At 45.1% G+C, this 23,374-nt stretch overlaps 1 protein-coding gene across 2 annotated transcripts in view; it reads left to right on the plus strand.

Annotated features, from left to right (window-relative positions):
- Nucleotides 1-23,374, plus strand: part of NEURL1B (neuralized E3 ubiquitin protein ligase 1B) — a 217,481-nt gene that overhangs the window by 151,074 nt on the left and 43,033 nt on the right. The window contains exon 1 of one of the 2 annotated variants that reach the window (XM_090065181.1): nt 8,424-8,601. The exons of the other annotated variant lie outside the window; for it this stretch is intronic. Within the exon in view, the coding sequence (XP_089921307.1) occupies nt 8,571-8,601 (31 nt within the window). The 5' untranslated portion in view covers nt 8,424-8,570. Of the gene's footprint in view, nt 1-8,423; nt 8,602-23,374 lie in introns of those variants that run through there. 2 annotated transcript variants of the gene reach the window in all.

Consider the following 23,374-nt stretch of genomic DNA (forward strand, 5'->3'; position numbering starts at 1 on the left):
CAGAGGTAAATTTCTCTTTCCCCTTTCCATTTGTCTTGTCTCATCCTCTCTTGTTTTTCCATGTGTTTTCTTTTTATTATCTATTGGAATGGACCTACAGGGACATTGTTTCTGATGTGACTTCCTTATGCTTAAACAAGGACTGCAGAATTTGGTCCTATGTTTAGAAGCCTGTGGGGCAGGGGGCACTGCTTTTCTGCATTATAGAAAGTACTCTATCATCCCTAGAGATGTGAGATAATATTTATTTTATTGAATCTTTGCCCTGTTTTTGGAAATACACAGGTAAGAGAACTCAAATTGGCATGTGTCACTATTTAGCTGGTCGTCTTTTTGCTGAAGGGCATACATACAGACAATACTCACTGCTGACAGCCTGCTCATAACCTGTATCATATATGAATGACCTGTCATTGGTGGTAGCTGGGAAAAGGCTTGTCCTTAGACAATCCCAGGGATGATCAGTTATCCATCCCAGATGTGTTCCAGTTCCAGCAGTTTTATCTTGACAGGCAATTGCTGCCTTTGAAAAGGATGAGAAGAAACCTTTTTGCAAGCAAGCATAGATTGTGTTTTTAATTTCCACTCATCCTGTTTCTTCTTCTTGAGGGGGAATCTCTGGGGATAATTTATGCTACCAAACTTCCACACCTGGAGCTTGCTTCTTTTGAACCCGTCTTCCTTGTCCATACAAAATTTGCCATATTCTAGTGTCTGCACATTGTTTGCTATTAGAGAGACAAGCAGAGCCAAGCTTTATGGATTCAGTGAGAATGCAGCTCACTGAAGGGCGTGTGGTAATTACTGACATGTGCATTAGGTCTTCTCACTGGCTAAGGGTCTGCTTAGTTAACAAAAACACAGGGAGTGGATGTCCTGGGGGACTGGTAATAGCATTTACAGATGTTCAACTTTGTGCTACTGCTTCTAATCCACCCAAAACAACTGAGATAAAAAATAATTCCACTTTAAAAGCTGCTCTGTTGTCCTATAAAAATTGAGTCCGGTCCTTTTAGCCCAGTTCTGAGCAGACAAGTAACTATATCTCCCACGAACCCCCATCTTTTAGTTGTTCTCCTTGCTCTTGGTCTCACTGGAGCCAGAGACCAACGGAACCGTGAGCACTGATATACCATTCTTCCCCCAGAAGGACTTGAGATACAAAGCCAGAAGCCTATTGGATTGCCACTAACTATGTTGCACCTATTCCAAAGACAGTGAGAAGGCTGAAATTCCTCATGCCGTCGACCCCAACACCTTTTCCCAGGGCTACACTCTCATCATATCTATAATGCATATGTATTGCAAATACTCTCCTTTACCTCAGCATTAGTCAGGAATTAACAGACTTTCCAAAGGCTCGTGCTCTGAAGTTTTTCTGACCCCCACTTCTGCTGCCTCCGCCTCCCAATATTTCTTACCATTGTCCATCATTTTAAAGTAGTCTGGGTCTGAAATGTAACTCGAACAGGTTCTTAGGGATATTTTCTAGACCTCTTCTGTGTCAGCCAACTGTTTGTTAGATGACTAATAAATGAAATTACTTCTGCTTTTCTTTCACATTAAAATAATAATTTGCTCTTATGTAACATTCTCCATTCAAAGATTTCAAGCTCCCTTACAACCATTAACCAAAGATGCCTTGTGATCTTTCTGTGAGATATAGGTGTGTATCATCATCTTTTTTTGCAAATTTAGTGACTCAACAAGGTCACATAGCTGGTCGAGAGTAGAGCCAGCAATAGCACCCAGATGACCTGGCCTTGAGTGCCCTGCTCCAGTGCTAAAGGTTTGACTTTTCAAAATATCACTCCTTATCCATACATACATGCCAAGAATACTCCAAATCCTATTAGGTCATCACATAAAATGATGACTCATTTGATAACACAGCCCACAACCAGTTTAATTTTGTGTTAAAATTACATGGGCAAGTTTGATTTCAGAAGAAAAGAAGAAATATGTTATCTAGTGGATGCTGAACCACAGATGCTGTCTTTGACAAAAACAAAATTGTGGCTGATGTTAGAAAGCATTTGCAGGCAAGTTCCTTTGATAGTTGTGCTAAGGGGCAATAGATGTCATGTTCCACTTGCAACAATGGGTACTGTATGTGTGTTTCCAAAATGAAAATGCCTTCCTCCCTCAGGGGAAGGGTATTCATCTGTAATGCACAAATAAAAAGCTTAGGATGTACCAGCCAGTCAACTTTGGTGGCATGGATTCATACTCTGTATTGGGTCATTCCTGTGAGCATCTCTTTTGTGTCTAAAATCCCTGGTTTAAAGCCAGACAGTATTGCTGGGTTGATGCATTTCCAGTCAGGTGTTGCAAAGGTGTCCAAATTTCTTTAAAGAGCAAGCTTGAAATCAAATTCAGCCTTGCCACACCCATACTGTGTTTTCCCATCTTTTTTTTTCCCCCTGTCATATGAAGGCCTGAATCCATCAGACAGAGGAATTTATTACACAGAGTCTTCTGTGTGGGTGGGGAGGTAGGGGAAGGAGAGGGTGAGGAGCTAGCAGCTTGCTGGGAGTTCAGCTTGCCAGAGTATAGCAGCACCCAATTGTTCAGCTCTGTGGGCCTGATGAGCAGCATGGGGTCAGTCCATAGGTTGGATCCCGTTCAGGGTTGGCAAGTAAGATCAGTTCATGAATGCAATCTTATGTGCCTGGATGCAGGCACATGCTGGACCGACCTATGCACCTGGATCCAGTTACGTGCTGGCCAGATCCCACATGCCTCAACTTGGCTACTGGCCCTCTGGATTCCCCATGGGAGCCTGAAATTTGGTAGCAGGGAGTGACAATTGCCAAGTAATGCTGCCACTGCTCCCCTGCCACCAAATTTCTGAACCTGTGGGGAGCCCCATGGGCTCCACAGCCTGGATCTGGCCTGTGGGCTGGGAGTTGAGCACTCCTGTTGTATAAAAAATGAGGCAGGTTGCAGCTCTGTACATCTGTAACATAGCAGTGTGACCTGTGCAAATGTGCATTGTTCCTTGTCAATCCAAGGAGAGCCATTCAGATCAAACGAATGCACTGCAGCCACTTGTTCTCTCTGTGGGTCACATTCCCACATGAACACATGGCTATGGCACATGTGCCAGAGCCTTGTAGGCCATCTTCAGACACTCCTGCATCATGCCCCTGGCCTCTCCGATGATAAGGTTTACTCTCAGCCGTGCTAGAAAAATAAACAAGCCCCACAATGACCAGCACTCCTGGAGACCATTGGGACTGCAAGCAGGAAACAGCTTCAATTGCTCAGCAGTCAAGGCCAGTTCAAGAAGCTCTTCGGAAGGTGCAGTTTTTCCTTCTGTTGCATTGGAAGCTCCTGCTTCCCTTTATTTTTTTTTTCAATAATTTCTTTGCATGACCTGTTGAGACCTCAAGCGTCCTGTGCTCGCTCTACAAGCAGGGGGAGGAAAATAATTGCTTTCAGCAGTTGGAACGTGTGGGTGGCAGGATAGTTCTGCACAGTGACTGAGGACACAATGTACATGAATCTCTCCTAAACAAATACCTCTTAAATGTGTGTTATGGAGATGCAAGGAGCAGTTTTAACAATTTGCTCTGCTGTGAGCTGAAGTGATTATTATTACGCACTCACCCTATAGGTCTGAGCAAGTGAGATTAGCATGTTATGAGATGAGTGAAGAGATCATCTCTTCCTTGGTAACATTTGCTTTTATCTTTTCCTGACAGTTAATTCAAATGATCAAGTCTTGTCTCAAATGACCTCCTCCTTCCAGGCAGTCAGTTTACCCAGTGAAGAGAGAAGAAAGCACCAGGTGTCAGTAAGAGCAGAATTTCTATATGGGAACACATGTATTGCCAACCAAAGTCACAGTAGCTGAGAGCTTTTTACTGTATATGTGTTTCAGCATAAAAGGCTTGGTTTCTATTATGTTGTAGGCTGCATTATCACGAGTAGATATTTATATCCAGAGATAAAATATGCCCCACTGATACACATCTCAGAGACCATTATTTGGACATTTATTTGCCTTTTCAGGTAGTAAGGCACCTAAGGTAGCGTGCTGAATGCCTGTTAGAGCTTCAAAAAAGCACAGTAAGACCGTTTTATTTTTACAGGGTGTCTTTCATCCACAGCAACTAATAGTGATTCTCAGGCAAACACTCCTAAACTGGGAGAATAAGAGAAAAGTGTCAAGGTGAGATTTAAGAAAAGGGAAGTGGCTTAGAGAGTCACAGCTCTAGACAGTGGAGGCTGCATGAGAGAGAAAGAGTGACATCTTCCCCTGCAAGCCAAATGCAGAGTTATAGGAATAGGGTTGGGAGGAGGTGGATGAGAGACTAGATAACAGGGTCATTTGAAATATTTCATGGAGCACTCTGAAAGGCAAGAGTAGAATTGGATTTCAGGATGGTTCAGGAGCTGTTGGAGCTGGGATTGATGCAGCCCCAGATTGTAGAGCGAGGGAAATATCTGGTGGCAGCAATCTGGACTCCAGAGAATTTTGAATGCAAGTTGTTAAGAAAGGCCTAAAAGGCAGAATAGCAAGAGGATGTGGCAAACTGGAGAAGAGGATTTCAGCAGAGGCAGGCTCAGAGTGTGCAGGAATTGATTTTTGGCCAGTTGGACAGTAGAATAAAGCTGAAGCTTCTCCAAAAGCAGCCAGGCAGCAGGAGACACCCCTGCAGCACTGATCTATTGTGCTATGTATGGGAAAGGGAAGCTTCATCAGATCCAGGGTGTAAAACAATTCTTCTCAGGCACTGCAGGTTTCACTCCCTTAAAGGGTAAAAGGCCTACAAACTGTCATCACTTCATCTTGCTATTGATGAAAAGGATAAGCCTGTAATTATTTACTGCCACCTGTTAGAAATGTAAGAGTGCCAAACTGAAAACGATAACCCCATGATGTTTCCTCGTGTCTCTCCTCCCAAAGAACCGCAGCCTGCAGGGGATTTACAGACAGCACAAGTCAGCTGCTTCGGTTTAGAGACAGATGATGGTGATGTAGCTGTCCTTTCCTGAGAGACTGCTTTTCTGTGGCAGTTGCCCTATGGTGTGGCAGCCAAATACAGCCCTTGTATCTGCCAGTGGGCCTGGTGTAAAGGTACAGTCACATTAGGAAGGTTTCTGAATTGTGTTGCTGTCTGCACTGAATGGGCCAGCGGTTTCTTTGTAGTGCAGACCTGCTTTCTGTTCTCTTATGTCCAGGCGTGGCTTTAATGACCATTTCTTATGCTTGATGGCTAAAAATTTGACTTTTCACTGCTTGATTTTACTGTGCCCCAGCTCCCTTTGAGTAATTTTATGATAGCTGAGACACATCTGCTAAGTACTGTGTTTACCTTGGGTGATACTCGTTCTGTTTGGTTGCCAGCAAGAATACGTTCATCCACCAGTTAAAGGAAGCATGAGAAACAAAGCTGCTTTCTTTTGTTCCAGGGATTTGAGGCTTTGTTTTCACCCTAGTATATTATAGGATTGAGAGGGGCTTTAAAACATCCTAGGTAAATGGGCATCTTGCATCCATTTGATTTCTTCTACAGGGCACACCACTGAATCTATATGCAGTGTATCTGAGCACCTCCCAAATTCTGCTTTGTCTTGCAGTGTTTTTATACTAGTCTAACTTCATCCCACATGATAATTCTTGAATTATCTTGAATATGTTGTTTTCTTCAGATCTGTGTATTTCATATGCTATTAGGAGAAAGGCGCGTTTATTTTACAATACTAAGCAAAGCACGCACACGTTCACACATGTATGTGTGTGTGATGTGCTACACCTGTCCTATGTCTCTGAAGAATTAAGTTGTAAACTCAGAAGATTGGAGTTCTGGAAAAGGGGGTATGTGAGGTGTTGTGGAGACTAAAGTATGGATAGTATGAACCAGTTGATGGTAACTGGTTCAAGAAAGCCAATTTCTGTTATGGGTTAACAGACATCCTGCGCCTGGAAAATGTACCAGAGAAGGAAGAAATTATGCTGCAGCTCAGGTATGCTGAGGGAGACTGGTTCGGGACCTAACACTAGAGCCTGATGAATGCCCATCAGAGCAGGCTCCATTCAGGTTCTCTTTCTGGTGCTGCTGGTTTGCTGAGACCCCTCTTGGGCTAGTCACTTCACTGCTGTACCTTGGTTTCTTCACCTGTAAAATGGGGCTAATGGCACCTTTGTGAAGGGCTTTGAGAACTGGTGGTGAAAGGTGTGATATTAGAGCTGGGGGCTGCTGTTACTTTTTTACATCAGTGTAAACAAGAGAAGACTAAAATAGCAGCAGGGTACAATCACTCCTGTTTCTTTTCTTTCTCCATAGGATGTGTGTGTGAAAGGAAGGCTAGGGAGGAGTTCTTTGTGCAGATAATTGGGTTAACATTGGTGCTTCTCAATAGTGTGTTTCTTTAGTACCTCTAGTTGCTGGAGCTGAAAGACCAGTAGACTTCTAATCAACCTTTACTAGTCTTTTGGGGCCCATACAGCTGGGCTCCTTTTTGCATTTGTCCAGACTTGGATAATGAAACAAACCCTTCCCCAACTGCCCAGTTCTGCTTCCTGTGTCCAGTTTCTGTTGTTTTCTGGTTCTCTTTGTAGTTGCATGTGGGTTCCCCCAAGGAAAGAAAAAAAATCACATGTGCGGACTGTTTCTCATGCTTGTTGTATCATGTTGTGTGAAGCTGTTACTTGAACACAATGTACATTTTTTGCAATGCCAAAATGTAGGAAGCTTGATTACATCCCCTGAGGCTGTCTTGGTGTCATAGGATATACATTTCCATTTTACTCTCTTCTGTTTTTAGCTCTCTTTGTGTGTTTTTGAACATCCCATGGGAAAAGCGTGACTGTCCCTGTACGGGTGCTTAAGGAGCAGGGAAGGAGGGCTCCTCCCTCTGCTTTCTACCACAGCGAACAATACAAAGTTTTTGTGTTGAAAGGATCAGTGAGCTGCCACGACCACCTGCATGCAATGGGAGAAACTCATTTAACAAAACAGCCCCTCTGCTGCTCCTGGATGTTAAGGGCCAATGATACCTTAAAATGATAGCCATCACTCACCCTGGAGCAAGACTAGTCTGAATTACCTGAAGCCTTTCCTTCATTGCTCACTAGTGATATGAGGACTTTTCCATCTCTCTGCAAGAAGTAGGACTTCACTTTTCTCCTCCTTCCCTCTGGAGGGGAACACTTGCTGCAGTGAACCCACTTATGCCTTTTGACAACTTTGCATATGTCTTGTGGCTCAGGGCATCAAAGCTAGTGTACAACATATGCTAACCTAAGAAGACAGCAGATGGGTGCAAGCTCTTTTAAGAACAGCTGCTCATGTCTCATTTAATTAGGTCTTTTTTAACAAATATGCACAATGGTGTACTATTGGAAGCTAGGTTTTTCTGTCCACCCTTCCCCCCTGAGCCTTGCTTCACCAAGTTCAGTGTAGTCCAGAGTTTCAACATTTGCTTTTAGCTTCTACAGAGTGGCCCAGACTGATCTGCTGATCTGGACCAGTGTACATGCAGTGATTCCTTTGACTTCAGGGCAGTTGCTATAGACTTTTATCTGTCTGTGTGAGATCAGAATCTGACCTATGTTTATCCTGCTCATTTCCTAGGAAGTCTGGCAGGGAGGTGAGGGGAGGGAGAGGTATTTTTCCAAATTCTGCCCACAACTAAGTTCTTTGTGAGTCACCCAAATTAGAAACCACTCACTGCAGCTGTTGCAGATGTTCAAGCCGGGGTCACTCGGGGCTGCTCTCTAAGTTTCCCTGGGCTCCTTGAGCTTTGCTTCTGTTTGGTGGGACCAGTGTATCCAGGAGCTTATCGGGCATAGGTCCTTTGTTGGAGGTGGGGAATAAATGGCACTGCAGCTTCAGATGAGACACCACACAGTAAATTAGGAAGCTCTGTGACCTTCTCCTACAGCTAGCCGGGAGGGGACGGATCACGTTAGAGGAAGAATCTGAGAGACGGGGGCGGGGGGTGAAGTGGTAGCTGTTCGCTACAGATGGAGAGTACCGGGCTACAGGGGCTGCGGTCTGGACCTGTGTGGCAATTTTTATGTGCATCATAAGAAGCAGTGTTGGCAGCTGGGATCACCGGGCATCTCGCTGGGCTGAAGGGACGGTGGATCCTGTCGGTCATCCTAGGCTTTCTGTGGATTTTGGCATCACTGATCCACGCTGGAGATTTGTCTTGACAATCACAGCTAGAGCCTGACTTCGTTCTTTTAAAAGGAAAGCTGAGCTCAAGGCGGGCCGCTGCGGCGAGGTGGAAGGAGGCTGCTGCACGCTTCCCTTTCCTTTGCACCTCAGCCTCCCGGCCGGCACAGCCCCTCCCCTCGCACCTCCCCGCTCCGTCTGTCCCCGGCCCCCGCCGGAGGTGCCAGCCGAGACCCCGGCCCGGCGCTGCCGCGGGCTCCGCCCGGCGGGGCGGGCCGGGGCCGGGCGCGGCGGCGTGGCCCAGCCCCCGCGGGGGCGGCGGCGCGGGGAGCGCGGGGCGCTGCCGGGGCGGCTCAGTGCGGTCGGGGTGCAGCGCGGCCAGCAGCTCCCAGCGCCGGCGCCGTCCATGGCCGCGCAGCCCCCCGCGCGGAGGGCGTGATGGGCAACACGGTGCACAAGACCCTGCCAGGTAAGGGCGCGCCGCGCCGGGCGGGGGCCGCTCCCGCTCCCGCTCCCGGCTGGCGGGAGCCCACCCCGGCCGGGGGCGGGGGCGCCTCGCACAGCGCGGGGGCAGGAGGAGCCGCTGTGGGCTGGCCAGGTCCCTCCTGTCGCCCGGCGGATGCTGGCCTGGGTTTGCTCTCGTTCCCAAGGGACGCGCAGATGCTGAACCTGCTCCTGGCTTTCGTTCAGCAGCCCGAGCCGTGCGCTGACAGCTGGAATGGCCCGCGGACGGGCAGATGTTTCTGTCTGAGCGGACTGCCTGGCTCCCCCCCTTCTCAAGCCACGCTCCCGCGGGTTGCCAGAATCAGCTTTTCCTTATACACATAAAAATAAAAAAGAGGATCCCACAGAAGCACTGGGAGCGAAGACCTTTAGCAATCAGGGTATCTATCAGTTGATCCTTGCAAGTGTGACAAAAGGGGGCAAACCCGTGCCGTGCCGTGCCTGCAGCTGGCATGGAAAGTCCATGGCTTTCAGATGAAATCTTTTGAGCGTGTGCATGTGTGTGCACGTTTCTTTTTTAAGGACTTGGTGTTTAATTGTGGTAACTCCCTCAGCTGTCCGTTTGTTTGCACAAGAGGGAAACTGAAAGCGGATCAAAGACATTTGGTATCTAGCCTTGGTTTTAAACTGGCTCTTCCGCCAGTGCTGCTCCTATACAAAAGAAGCAGATAGCCTTTTATGCCCCTGCAAGTTCATAAATGTGAGTTCTTTCCCCTCCAAGAATTGGTGCGTAATGAAAGCAGTTGGTCTGTATAGAATTTAACAGTATTGAATTTCTGAACCCTTACGAGTCTGTATCTTCAGCTGCTTTTCTTTCTTCCTCCCTTGCAGCACTCCTACATTTCAGTCTTTGTACATTGGTCACCCCATAAATAAAAAGGGTATTATTAAGTAAAAAAGGGTATTATTAAATGTATCTAAAGAAACAGAAGGACCTATTGAACACACACATGCACACATGCCTCCTTATAATCAAGCCCAGGGTTTGATTATAGAAATAAAGGACTACATTTGCATTTGGATGTACCCTTACAACTTCTTTGCAAATGGGTGCTTGGGACCTTTGAGACTCATAAAAGAAAGCTTTTAGGGTAGGGATTTGTGGTTAACTATGAACCTATCCTTAGATTTTTAGCTGAGGACTTGGGTGTCTTATCTGTCCTCTGTGGATATTATACTTACGTGAGAAACGATGTCTTCCCACCATAAAGATGATCACAATTAATTTTCTTTAACTGTTGATGAATTAATGAATACAAGTGTCAAAAGGAGTGTGTGACCTTGGAAGACAAATCCTTGTTATTGCTAGGCATTTTCAGATGGAGGGAATACCAGCGACCATCCTTACTGCTGAGGGTGTCCTGGTGTTCAGAGAATACTTTGTTATGGACAACTTCATGAAGAAAAAAAGCTTTCACTGCTGGGATGTACACTGGGTGCAAATTACAGGGGAGCTCGGAGGGGCTGAGCCCCCATAAGTAATGAGAGCCCCCCTGTAAGATTTGAAAATCATAACCTGGGGAGGGGTCTCCGATCGGATTGCTCCTTTCAATAAATCGGTTTAATTTTTTTTGCATACCCCTCCAGGAATCGAAGTGTAATTCAAACTCTGGATGTGGGAAGCAGCGGGGAACCTTTTTACACTGTGTAAGAGGAAAGGTTATACAGCTACTTCTGCCTACTGCTAGAACAGGCTTTACTGAGTAGCCAACATGTGCAAAATCCAATAGCTTGGGAGTTAAATCCTTGAAGTCAGTTGTGCACCAGTTGTTTGGTTGGGCGATTCTTGGTGCTAGTTTCTAACCCTCCTTCCCCCTTCCCTGCCCCCCTGGCATGGAGAGACATACATTTGTAGACTGCATAAAATTCCTCGCTTTGTCTTTGTACTTATTAGCCGTCTCTCATCTTGCACCACAGGGTTCGCTTTTTTTTTTTTGCAAAACCCCAATGTGTTGGAAATATTTTTTTTGTAAAGGTTTTCTAAATTGTGCAAGGCAAAAGTATGCATGACAGTCAAATACTTTTTGCAAACGTACTGAAAGATATTAAAAATATGTTTCCCAAATTCAGCCGTCTTTCTTTAGATATTTCAAAAAGCTAAAAAAAAAAAAAAAAAAGAAAGAAAAAAGCAGAAAACATGTTCCTGCATGCAGAGATTTAAATGATAAAAGAATCCTTTCTCTTCTTTTAAATGTATATATTTTTTCAAGCGCAGTACTTGATACCACAAATCCTTACTTACATAAGTGGTCGCAGTGATTTCCTGGGAACTAATAAGTGTTTGCAGGATCAGGGTCGTAGTTTTTAGTACAGCAGCCCTTGGTTACTGAAAGGTCATTATGGATGGAAGCAGGTTTTGATATTTTTTTCACAACAGTTGTTTGAAAATTGGACCGTCCTTCGTGCAGATGGAATTCTTGGGTGAATTCCTATTTATAAATGCCACGACTGGTTAGAATTGTTTAAATCTGACCACTGAATCTCTATGAGTCTTTCATCTCCTTCATTCCTATGTAAGTCAGAAAAGCACTTCCTTTGCACCCTGACAAAATGAAGAACTCTGTCGTAACTAAGAATGGAAATTCTTTCTCCATCGCAGGATTCAGTAGTTTATTTAAAAGAGTGACACCCCAATATTCATCTGACTTACATTACACTTTATTGTAAATGTTACAAATGGTTGTAAAGGTTAGATATTATGAAGGTTAGAGATGTTGCTCCCTTTTACTTTAATTCAACATAACATAGTTTGAGGGTGAAAAACTGATTTCCATTCTGATCAGATGCAGAGAAAATCCAGAGAGACTTCTACAATTTGCTCCGCAGAAAAGCCAAACAACCAAACTATTTTTGGATTTACATATAAATCAGTGCAATCTTTATCTCAGATAAAGAGAAGCAAGCCAAAATCTCCTTCCTTTTTATGTACAGGGCATTCATTTTTATTTATATGTCATTTGATTGAACTTCACTTGCATATTGCATTCTGAACCAGTAATCCTCTCCAGCCCCACCTATGGTATCAGGCATCCACACTCAATGATAGGAGAGGATTCAGTTGATGGTAAAGACATTTCCTGTACAAGTGTGGTGAATTTCTGCTTCCAAACCTTTGGATTGTTAAAAAACAATACATTAAGGCAGATTAAGAATAGGATTCCTAAATGGAGTGGTGCTGAAATGAATAATAGACTAGGGCTAAAAGGTAGTTTCTGTATTTGGACCAATTAAGGAGTCATTTGAACGAAAAGAACTAAGATGTGTCAGATGCTTTTAACTAAGGTTCTGTGGTGGTAGACATCAATATCTAGATGACAGCTTGATGTTGATACAAGAACTATTATGTCAGCAAAATAAGGTTTCCCTCTTGTTGGTCTGAGCCCCTGAGGGGTCAACTGTACTCCTTGGTGATCTACTCGCATTCAGCTTCATGTCCAGTGTATGAGACATGTCAGCTATGTGGAGACCCTGGGGATTTAAATCCTTGGTTTGTATGTCCCTGATGTACATCCCTGCCTAGACACTTTAGCAGGCACTTTGCTTAAGTGAAGAATGTAGTATTGGCCCCTCTGTTTGAGTACAGACCCATTGCCTCCACCTTTCTACTGCATGTTATTCCAAATCATTTGTGACAGGTAGTTACAGTACCCAAGAGTGAATACTTTATTATTCAAGCACGTCAGTTTTCTTCCTCTTTCCATTTAGAAACTAGGTTGGCACTCTCCTCAATAGGCGGACTTGTTCTGGCTTATAAAGCTGACTGAGATGGGGTGGATGTTGCTGGGCAATGATGCATACCATACTACAGCACAATGTTTTGATGCTGAAGAGATGCTGTGGCTTGGGGTGGGCAATTATTTTGGGCGGAGGGCCGCTTACTGAGTTTTGACAAGCCATCAAGGGCTGTGTGACAGGCAGCCCAGGGCAGATTAATATTAATTTTCTAATTTTTTTAGGGGCCCTGAAGGCCAGGTAGAATGGCCTGGTGGGCCATATCTGGCCCCTGGGCCGCATTTTGCCCATGCCTGCAGTGTGGCTGGTGTAGCCCTTGTCTTTTTCAAACAGGTGTCCTTCTCCGTCTTAACTCATTGACTGCTCCTGTCCCCTCCGTCTGATTGCTTCACTCTCCCAAACTATGTTATTGCTGCATCTCTGCTTTCACTTCTCTTCCCCGTTGTCTTATTTCTATTCTTTTCCTTGCCCAGATACTTTGCTCTTTCATCCAGCTCCTTGTCCTCCTGTCCAGCTCTACATTCGTATTCACCAAAACAAATCCTTGCTTCGTCTCCAGTTCTTCATCTCGTACTCAAGCTACAGTCATTTCAACCTCCCCAACGTGCTCTTCAGTTTTCCTCCTCCTGCTTTTCTACCTCCTCCCCTGTTACCAACAATGAGGTTTCTCAGTTGTACTCTTCCTCTCACTTCTCTACTTGTTCCTGAGCAGTGTTCTCATCCTAGTTACTGATTTGCTGGTCCCTTCTTCAGCCATCCACAGCCTGGTCTTTCTAGTTCTCAGAACAAAGTGTGTGCTCAGTTTCCATGTGCTCAAAAAAGGGAGTGGAGTAGGGCGCTGAGGTTAGGTAGCATGGAGCATAGTGGTACCCAAGGAAAGTGGAGAGATCATCAGAAAGACTTGGAGGGTCCAAAAGAGGGAGTATGTAGGACCTCTGATAGGATTCCCTTGGCCTAGAGGAAAACTGGGGCATGCTAGCATTGGTTGGAGCACTGGGGTGCATTGCACCGGGTGCACTAGCTGACTGTAGTGAATAGCACGTAGAGCACTTTCACTGAGAGAAGCAGGGGGAAGACTAGCTGCCCTGCACCATCCAGGAAATTGCAGTGTTGAAGAACACTGACAGCTGCTACATGGGAGGCAGCAATGCTGGAGACAGGACCTCAGTCACCGGCCTGAGTAAAACCTAAGAACATACCCATTGGGTTCCCAGTTGTTGACCTCGGCCCAAATAGGCCCACTGGTATTTGACAAAGAAACCAAACTCCCTTTTAAGAATCCGACTTGGATTTGATCGCAGTGGCGTTCCCACAGCCTGAATCACAACTGCAAAGAATAGCAAGTATGACTAGTATTTGCGTTTGGCAAATGAGGGGAATAACGGGTCTTGTTCTAGAAGAAAGAATCTCTTTGATTTCAGTGCTCCTTGCTTGTATATAACACACATACACCCCTTGCTGTGTCCTTCAAGTCCTATTTCTGCTCCTGTCTTCATGCCTTCATGTCTCTGGGATTGCCTGCTTGGACGAGCCATGCCTATATTGCACTCCTCTTTCAAGCCCCTTCTTATTTTACTTACACTCGGAAGCTTAAAGACCCATATCCCGATTATCAAAGGGCTTCTCTTATTTAAACTAGAAATCCTCAATCTGCTCTACTGGTTTTAATGTGGTTAGACTTTAATTATGAGAAGCACTGATGTGAGGTTAATTAGCACCTCAGTGGAATACCTGGAGGGCACGTGTCTCTGCCATGGTTCTTTGGTGGTATATTGAGTAGTAAAGATAGTTTTGGAAGAAAGTACTTTCTTGCTGTAATCTCAAGCAGAGATAGAAATGAATCCTTTTGCCAACTAGTAAAAAATTCCTAGAGTTGAGACCTTAACAAGACTGATGAGTTATGAGCCTGTTTCAAAACACGGGAAGGCGGCGAGGTCTGACTGGTAAAGGTTGGAGTAACAAGAGTTTATAGTTCAGAAGTGAAAGCTTGTAGGTCAGTGCATGCATTTTATACTGCTGCCCATCATCATAATACAGAAATGCATGCGATGCGTGAAAAATCAATAGGTCTAGCAAAGTCTGTGAACATTTTTGTCTTTCTGGGAAAACCTAAGCCCAGGTTTTTTATTCTCTTTATTTTTTAAAAGCATTTTTTGCTTTCTTTTTTCTCCTTTTTGGTTGGTGGTAATATATTGGCTGGGAAGGCCAATAAACTCAGTGTTACTTTTATCCCAATGACAGCTTTATTTATTTTTTTGTCTTTCTTTAATGGTATTGATTTGGGAGTTTTGTGTGTCCTGAGTTCTCTTAAGTCTTCTGCCACTGGTTTGCTGTGAGCAAGTCAACTTGACCTTGTTTTGTTTCATGCAGTCTACTTTTAAGTTGGGTATAACAGGCTGTTTGACCCCCAAGGGAGTTACTGTGGTTCATTTCTGCAGACAGTAAGATTTTCCAATGAAAGACGTCATAGAAGTGCAAAGTAAGATAATTTTGTTGCTTGTTTCACAGGTTTTTGCATTTTTACTCTTTATGGAAACCTGTCAAATTCTGTGATTCGAGGCTCTGGAACAGTGTGATTCATGTGCTGTGGATTATATGTAAACAGTATCAATCCAAAAAGCATTACATCCAAACTGCTTTAATGAATTCAATGCTACTGTCAACACCTGTAAGGTTGACCCTCTACAAACAACACTAAAAGCATCCAGCAAGACAGGACCTATCAAAACTGCAGTGTGTTGGGTCACCCTCCTGGCCCCAGCATTTTTGTCTGCTTAGAAATACATGCTGTATATTTTTAGGGTATCATTAAGGTAAGAGTGTGCCTTAGTTACCCTCTTCCTGCGACACTTGCATAGCACAGGCTCATTCAGTGTACTTCCCTGTCTGTTTTACTGTTTACATTGTAGTGTACACATTGTTACAGATTCATCTTATTACCAGTTAGAAAAACAAACAGCATGTTTTCTGCTTTTGTGGCTGTTGGAAAATTACGGCAGTTCAGAGGAGTGTTCAGTTGTACTATGGATGTCTCCAGCTGGTCGTTGTTGAGGCCCAAAGTCACATACTGAAGTCAGCAATGGTAGGCTGAACTGTTAGACTAGTGGTAATCGCTGGGGTGCTACAGCACTGTAATGCATTGAGATCCTTTCAAGGGTGCTATGCAGTACCGTGCAATGTTAATAAGCTTAGGTGTGGAAACGTGATTCACAAGATAACCTAGAGATTTCATATAAGGATCCACAGTGTTACAAACATGCTGACCTGTTGTGGGTTTTCTGAGTTCTTGGCAACAGAAGAATTGTTCTATTGTTTTTCTGTAATGGAAACTAAGAGCTGGAAGAAGTTCCTTGAGTTTACTGAGGGGTGCTGCAGGTCTCAAAAAATTGAGAACCACTGTGTTAGACAATTGTAACTTCCACTGAAGGCTAAAGGAAGCTGTAAATGCCCCACACCTCCAAAACTAAGCTACTCATGTAGGTGCTTAAATATAGACTGAGGTGCTTACCTATAAGCACTCGAGGCTGAACATGTGAGCATTAATGTCTGTCTGACTTGGTAGGGATGATTCATTTGAAGCTTATGTAATGCTCCCATTCCCATTCCATTAAAGATTCTCCTGCATATAATTTTTGGTAGCCTTTAATTCGGGATGCAAGTAAGCACCTTGTCGTGGGTCAGCACCAGTGGCTTAGCACTAAGCTAAGCTGGTTTCCGGTTTACACTTCTCTGGTTTACACTTCTGTGCCTGCTGCCCAGCTTGCCTTGAAAGGAAACCTTGTCCTTCTCATCTGTATCAAATTGTTTGCAGTGTGAGTTTGTAGCTAAAATAAGAGCAGACTTTCACAAGGTGGAGTACAGGCGTCACAGTGATGGATGCAGTGGGCTCAGAAGAGAAGCAGGAAGCAGGTTATGGCAAAGCTGCTGAAATAGGGCAGGGTGGCGAAGGACAGGTGCTTGTAGTCAGAGCAGGCCAGTGCAGGCTCACTTGCTAGGATGCCTTTGACGGCTGCTAGAAGGTGAAAGGGTTGAGTGAGAGGAGTTGAACCGAGCTCGGTGTCCAGCAGTGCAGGCGTGGGGAGTGGGGGGGCAGAGGGATGAGTTGTATTGATAAAATTAGTCCAGCCTGTCTCACCGTTGGGAGTCTCTGACTATTGTATTTTTAGACTGCCAAGTCGCGTGCTTCCTGAGCTCCTGTTTACGTGCCCCCCTCCTGCCCCCAGGTGATTACAGCACATCATTCTTCCCTGGTGCTTCCTTATACCTGCCTCTGTCTCTTCCTGTTCTGAAGCATTTGTGCATGTGTAGATACACAGGAAGCCCCTTTGCCTTCTTAACTGGCCCCCTGTGAGCCCCATAGTAAGTTTGTATGTCACAGCTCACCAAAGATTCTCCATGCTGGAAGTGCTCGCGTGCTTTCTCATTCACTTTTCCCCCCAGTTCTTGTGCCTTTTCTCGTCTGTGGCTGTTGTACTTTTCCTGTGCACCTGGCCAGCTACCACCCAATCTGCTAATGGTACTTGTAATGACAGCCAGATAACTTCTTTTACCAGCTCCTCATATTGTGCCCGACTCCTATGAGCTTTCTGAACCTGCCTCACTCATCTAGGCCTCCCTGAATTGGTGTGTGGCTCACCCAAGGATCCATTTTCCAATGTCAAACAGGACAGCAGATACAAGTTTACTTATGAGCACAAGAAAATAGAAGGGTAGTGACCAAATTCTCCCCAACTCCCACTTTAAAAGGAGCTGGCTAGGTGTCTCTGCTTGATGTTTTTGTTCCCCTCTGTAGCTGGGGGGATCATTTTATATTACACTCCACTCCAAGAGGTTTTTGCTGCATCTGGTGGGTTTTTTTTATTACTTTGCAAGTTCCTCTGCCACTGCCTCCCTCCCTGAATCTGTGCTATTAGGGAATTGTTTCCTGCTTTCTTTGGAGCCTGCTATGGGGCAGTCCCAGAAGACTAGTGCCTCTGCTTGACTGGGAGTGCTGAATCCTCGCAGCTCTATGCTTGGTACAGATGGATGATACTTCTTTACCTTATCGTATTCTCCAGTTTGAGACTGCTCCCTATTGCTGCCTGCCAAAGAGAACGCAGACATGGCCTTGCTTCAGATCTCAGAACTATTTGGATCAAGTGTCTAAGAATGATCTTGTTCAGGGCACTGGTTTTTTAAAATTCACTTCCTTTGCCAGGGGGTGAAGACCATATTGGAAAAGAGTATGATCCTCACCTGCTGCTATTCCCGGCATGGAGGTGTTTGTTATCTTCCTTTCCGTGGACTGTGTCCCCTGCTGTCTCAATTATTTAGTGTTGGTACTGTAAGTTTCTGAGATCTCAGCTGGTTCAGAAGGCCATTGTGGGGGGAAAAGTAAATTTTTGCCTGCTAATTTGTTTTTCTCCCCTTGTCCACCATGACTTCTCACTTGCTTTGTTGTCTTGGCAGGGTGTTTAGTTTTCTCACTTCTCTGTTCCTTAGAACTAGTGGAGCTGTGTAATTCAGAAAGTCTCCAGCTGAGCAGAATAGACCAGGGGGTTGCTTTCCTTCTCCCCCAGCAGAAGCTTTGCTTTTCTCCTTTTCCGTTGTCAGGGTTGGTAGGGTGAAACAAAATTAATGGGCTACAAATGATAACTTCTTTGCTACTGGATCTACCAGGAACATCCCTTTAGAGAACTAGGGGAATTTGAATATGGAAGGAAAATAACATATTTAGGATTTTTTAAAGAGCAATTCAAGATAAAATTAGAAAAGGTGCTGCCTTGTAGACTCTTCTGCAAGTGTCTAGAAGGGTAGGGAAGTTTCCCTCATTTCCAGTTCTCAGTTCTCTTATTTTATTATGGATAGTTCCCTGAAAATTAAACCTTTATACTTTAGGAATTACTCTTTTTATTCCCTCTCCTACAAAGTTGTATTTTTCTGTGACATCTTAGTTTTGTCTTTGATTCTGCTTGTGATTTATATTGGACAATGATAGCAAGGAGTGAATTAAACCTCAGAGCTGATGAAGGAAAGCTCTCTCTTTTGTTGCAAGTGCAGAAACATGGAAAATGCCATTTCATAGAGAAATTCTCTTTATATGGACTGTTTTCTGCAGGGCTTCTAAACTTCAGAAAGAAAAGTTGCTTGATTTCACTCTCCTCAATAGCTATATTAAAACGGCTCAACCTGCCCAAGAAGCCTAAGATAAATGATGAAATGCCCAATTTTAGTGCAAATGAAGTAGTTTTACCAAGGTGTATCATGTCTCTCTCAGATATAAACAGCCCCGTGGCAGCAGCTTTTCTCAGCTTGCTACCTGGTTTGATGTTGTAAGGGGCTCTCTTGTTTTTGACACACACACAGAGCACTCACAGAAGTGATCTCTGCCCTTCTGCAGTGATGTGAAGTTTGAATGCATGTTTCTTGATGAGGAGATCTGTTGTTTCTTATGGTCTTGGATTTGACAATATTGAGTAGAACATTTTTTTTAACTTACAGAAACGAGCAATGCTCTGTTGCTCTGGTTTCCCAAGGCTGGGAACCCACAGAAGAGTCCACATGGATTCTCCCAGGTGTGTTTCCCTGGTAGAGGGTGCAACGACCCCTACTGTGATTGAACTTTGTCTTGGTCTGGCTGCTCTTTTCATGTTTTATTTAATGCAGAATATAAAATGGTGGTCAGCACACACAAGGGAAAACTGAGAACAGAAAATGAAGTCATAGTTTGAGACCGATCCATCCCAGACTTGTGTTGAGTTGGGTTGTAAGACGGGTGTTTTCCTTTGGGTTTTGGTTACAGAAGGATTAGTCTTTTATGGCATTATAATAGTTGGTGACCCAAGTCAGTTCAGTGGCTTAACTATGCAGAAGGCAAAGAGAACCCAGTTCCTGTGAGACTCCTGGGTAGGCAGCCTGTGGAGTGCAGTCCTTCAGGGGGGAACCGAGGGCACTTTTACATGTGCCGGGGGGGGGGGGGGCGTACTTTAATTAGAGAGACTCCTAGAGGCTCTCTGATTTAAGTGCTGCTGCTTTCTGTGCATCAGTGTCCCGGCCTTAATGGTGGTGGGATGCTGATACATGAGACATAGGAGGCTGCTGGAGCACCGTAACTGCCATGCTCCAGTAGACTTGATTAATCGAGTATACAGGCGCCCAAAGATAATTGCGGGGCAAGTGGTCCAGAGTGCTGGGCACTGGGCAGCAGTGACCAGTCCTGAATCGAGGAGTCCTGAGTTAAGAGACCTATGGAGGCAACTGGCAGTGTCTGCGGAGCAGCAGTGGCATGTCTTGGAGGTTTTGTAGTGGGGAAACATGGGTCATTAAGGGGAAGTCTCTTTAGATAATGAAACCTGAGGTCATTGAAGAAACAGTCTCTGGGGAAGAGTCAAAAAGGGTAGCTTACCAGCAAGGCTTGAACACGTACTTGTGTAGAGTAGACACCCAGATCTTCCTCTCAGCAGGTGAATGTGCATGATTGGGGAAATTAATGCTGTTTGGTAACAACCTTGTTGTCCGGTTGGAGCTACTGGGAAGAAGCAATAATTAAACATGAGGAATTGGAAAGGCAGGAAGGATTCTGGCCACAAGTACTTGTCAGACAATGCGCTAATTAATCTAGGCAAGCCTGTGTGGATCTAGAGTCAAGGCTGTGAAAACGTGAGGTTCTGCAGGCAGAGTTGCAGCAGAAACAGGATCTCAATATCCAGATGAAAGAGCTAAAGAAAGCTCACTGAGCAGCTGAACAAAAGAAAGGAGAGAGACAAAAATGAACAAATGGAAGAGCTAGTTTTTTTCTATCCTTTACCAACAGAGATTTGAAAAATGAAAGCTCATGGCCAAGATTACACAGGCTGAGCGGGGAAGGTCAAGTTAACTGAAGCTGCATGGTAGAAATCTCACAAAGATTTAAATACTCCATGCATTCAGCTTGACCTTTTTTGGAAGAAAGATATCCTATTGAGATTCTGGTACATCTGGGATGCATCTTCATACCTGCATCTGATGTGTAAGCTTTATATACTAGTTAATGTATAATTCACCTAGAGCATAGCAGGGCTCTGTTTGTACTGCCTACACGATCAAAGGAAGGGAGTGAGAAAAACAGACATTTACAAGTCAGAATTTCAAACAAATACATCTTGGTTGAAGCTTATAAAAACTAATCTTAACCAACAGATTCATCTGAATGTCATAGAGTTACCATCTTTCCAGCTCCAAAAAAGAGGACACCTGTCGGGGGGTGGGCATATGATTGTTGGGGGGGCAGTGATATACCCGTGCCCTGCCCCTGCCCCTGCCCCTGCCCCTGCCCATTCCGTTGCCTCTCACTTCCAAGCCACAGCCCTGCCAGTGCCCCCACCCTCAACCTGCAGCCCCCATCCCTGCTGGTGCCCCTCATTCCTAACCTGCAGCCCTTGGTGCTGCCAGTGCCCTGTACTCCTGACCCACAGTCCCCCACCTCCCCATTGCCCCCACTCCCAAACCACAGCCCCCCCCAGCCTTGCCAGGGCCCCTCACTCCTGACCTGCAGCCCCCTGCTCCCCACAGCCCTGCAGCATCTTGTGGCCACCCTGCCCCTGTGAGCAAGGGCACTGGCTCCCTGTCCACTACCACCAAAGGGCGCCCCTGCCCCTGCCCCTTCCTCTTCCCCTCCTGGAGAGGCAGGCACCTCCACCTGCCCCTCCTGCCCTGCTGCAGCCCTTGCACCCATGCACTTTTTTCCAGTGCCAGCAGGCACCCACTCCCCTCACACACTTATCCCTACTCACACACATACACACATGCACGTGTGCATGGCCCCCCTTCCAACTCCTTGGACACTCCCCAAGCTCTAGCCCTCCAACCCTCACTTCCCATAGATTTACCTGCGTCCAGCTGCCACTGCTCTTACCACCCTGCCTGGCTGCATGCCAGCCATGTGTGTATGCACATGCACACGCGTAGCACCCCCTGCCTCTGATCCCACTCCTTCCAGCCCCAGGCAACTCCTTGCTAGGGCAAGCCGGGAAATGACGGGAAAAATACTAATGCTGAGCAGGGCAAAATCCCAGACTTTTGATCATATTTTTAAAAACTGCCCAGATGGAGTTCAGAGGATCCAAAAAGAGGACATGTCTGGGTAAACCCGGATGTATGGTAATCCTGTTATAAATACCACGCCTTTAAACAGCAATCTTTGTCTTGAGTCATTCTCTGGTGTATGGTATTAATGTAGAATATGATAAGGTTTGAGAAATGTGTACAGGGAACCCCCCTCCCCCCCAAAAGATAAACAGAATGACTCCAAAAGTACTTTTTTCCCATAGCTACTGGAATTAACATGCTGAGCCAGGTAATATTTTTCAAGAGTACAAGAGTATCCTGAACATTTAGGAGCCTAAATCCTATAAACTTCCAATGAGACCCAGATTCCTAAAACATTCAGGTACCTTTGGACATCTTACCCTCTGAATTTAGCTCTTTTTCAGAAAATAAGGAAGATATTTTCATGTTTGAAAAGTCTCAAAGATTTTGAGATTCCTGCTTGACGCCTCCTTTGCTTAGACTGTTGATTTTGCCTAGAGGACTGTTCAATCCCAGGCAGAGCGTGTCCCCAGGGTACTCCACTTCCCCAGGGGTGGAGAATTGTTTCTGAGACATTCACACAGTGCAACTGTGTGTTACATTTAGCCTGGGAGAAGGGACAACCCAGCTGAGTGTGTGTAGGAGTGGGATTTTCTGCAGCTGGCTGGCATTTCCAAGTTAAGTCTTGTTTTTCCAGGACTTCATACATAAGCCCAGCAGCTGTCCCAGTAGCAGTGTAGTACCCAGGGCCTGAGAATCAGCTAAAAATACAGCAGGTTTTCTAGCCTCCTTCCTTCACATGTTAAAATTTTAGCAGAGGCAAAAGGAGCTATTGTTATCTACCTCTGGGACTCTGAATTTTTAGTTTCTCCTACCTTGTGTGTCAGGTGTGAATTCCTGGTTCAATGAGATTTGTTCTCCTTGAGGATTTAGGCACTATCACAAGGAACTTTTCTAAATTAGTGTATTTTTTTTATTTTTACTTGTCATATGCTAGCTAGAGCTGCATGTCTTTAAGGGTGTTATGATCAGGTTGACATGCTGTGATTAAAAACTCTGGCCAAAATTTTCATGCCAAGCACGTGGCCCCCTTGCATGCATGCATGCTTATGCATATCTTTGACTTCCCAAGCTATAAGTGCTCAGTCCTTCTGAAAATCATGCCACTTATTTAGATGTCTAATTCTGTATTTATCAGCCTAATTTAATGCCCTCTGGTTTGAAAGTTTGAGCCTCTGATATAAAGCTTTCCTTCTGAGATTCTGTGATCAGTGACTAGGGCAGTAGTATGCATTTTTTCCAATGTACTGTTATCTTGGAGAAGTTGCTTCACCTCTTTGTGTCCCTATTTCCCTTCATACCCTTTTGTTTTGTCTGTTCAGACTGGAAGTTCTTTCCGGGGGAACCTGTTTCCGTGCGTGTTTGCCTGGTGCCCAGAAAAATGGGGTAGTGCCCAAAACACTGTTAGGTTGTTTCACCTCTAGTGTTTACGTTGTGCATTTCCTGTCTGCATTCAGTTTGTTGTGTGGATATAATAAACTCCATGACTAGGGACAGAAACTAGTATAAGAGATTGGAAACTGGTTCTAATCTGTGGGCTCAGACAGAATTGACAGTTTTCACCCAATCTGGCCACATAAAGCAGTTTATAGCTGTGACCAAACACAAGTGCACAGCTGCAGACAAATTTTAAAATGGCCAATCGGGTGAGAATCTGAGCCCTCACTGAATGACGTGTCAGATGAAGATGTTTCAGAACAGCACATCTCCTGTAACTTCTGTCTGCCTGCCTGCCAGCCTCAAGCTGCTGTCAGAGCGGGAGGGGGCAAAGGGAGTGGAGGGAGTTTGGTTTGGGGGTATTTCAGCCCTCCTTGGAGGGTGGGGTGGGTGTATTGGACCCCCTACCCTGAGGTAGAGGGGGCTCCAAGTCACTTACCCCACAACCCCAATGCTCCCTGGGA

This window comes from Crocodylus siamensis, chromosome 10, assembly GCF_052110815.1.
Source record: "Crocodylus siamensis isolate JL-2025a chromosome 10, ASM5211081v1, whole genome shotgun sequence".
Taxonomy (NCBI): Eukaryota; Metazoa; Chordata; order Crocodylia; family Crocodylidae; genus Crocodylus; species Crocodylus siamensis.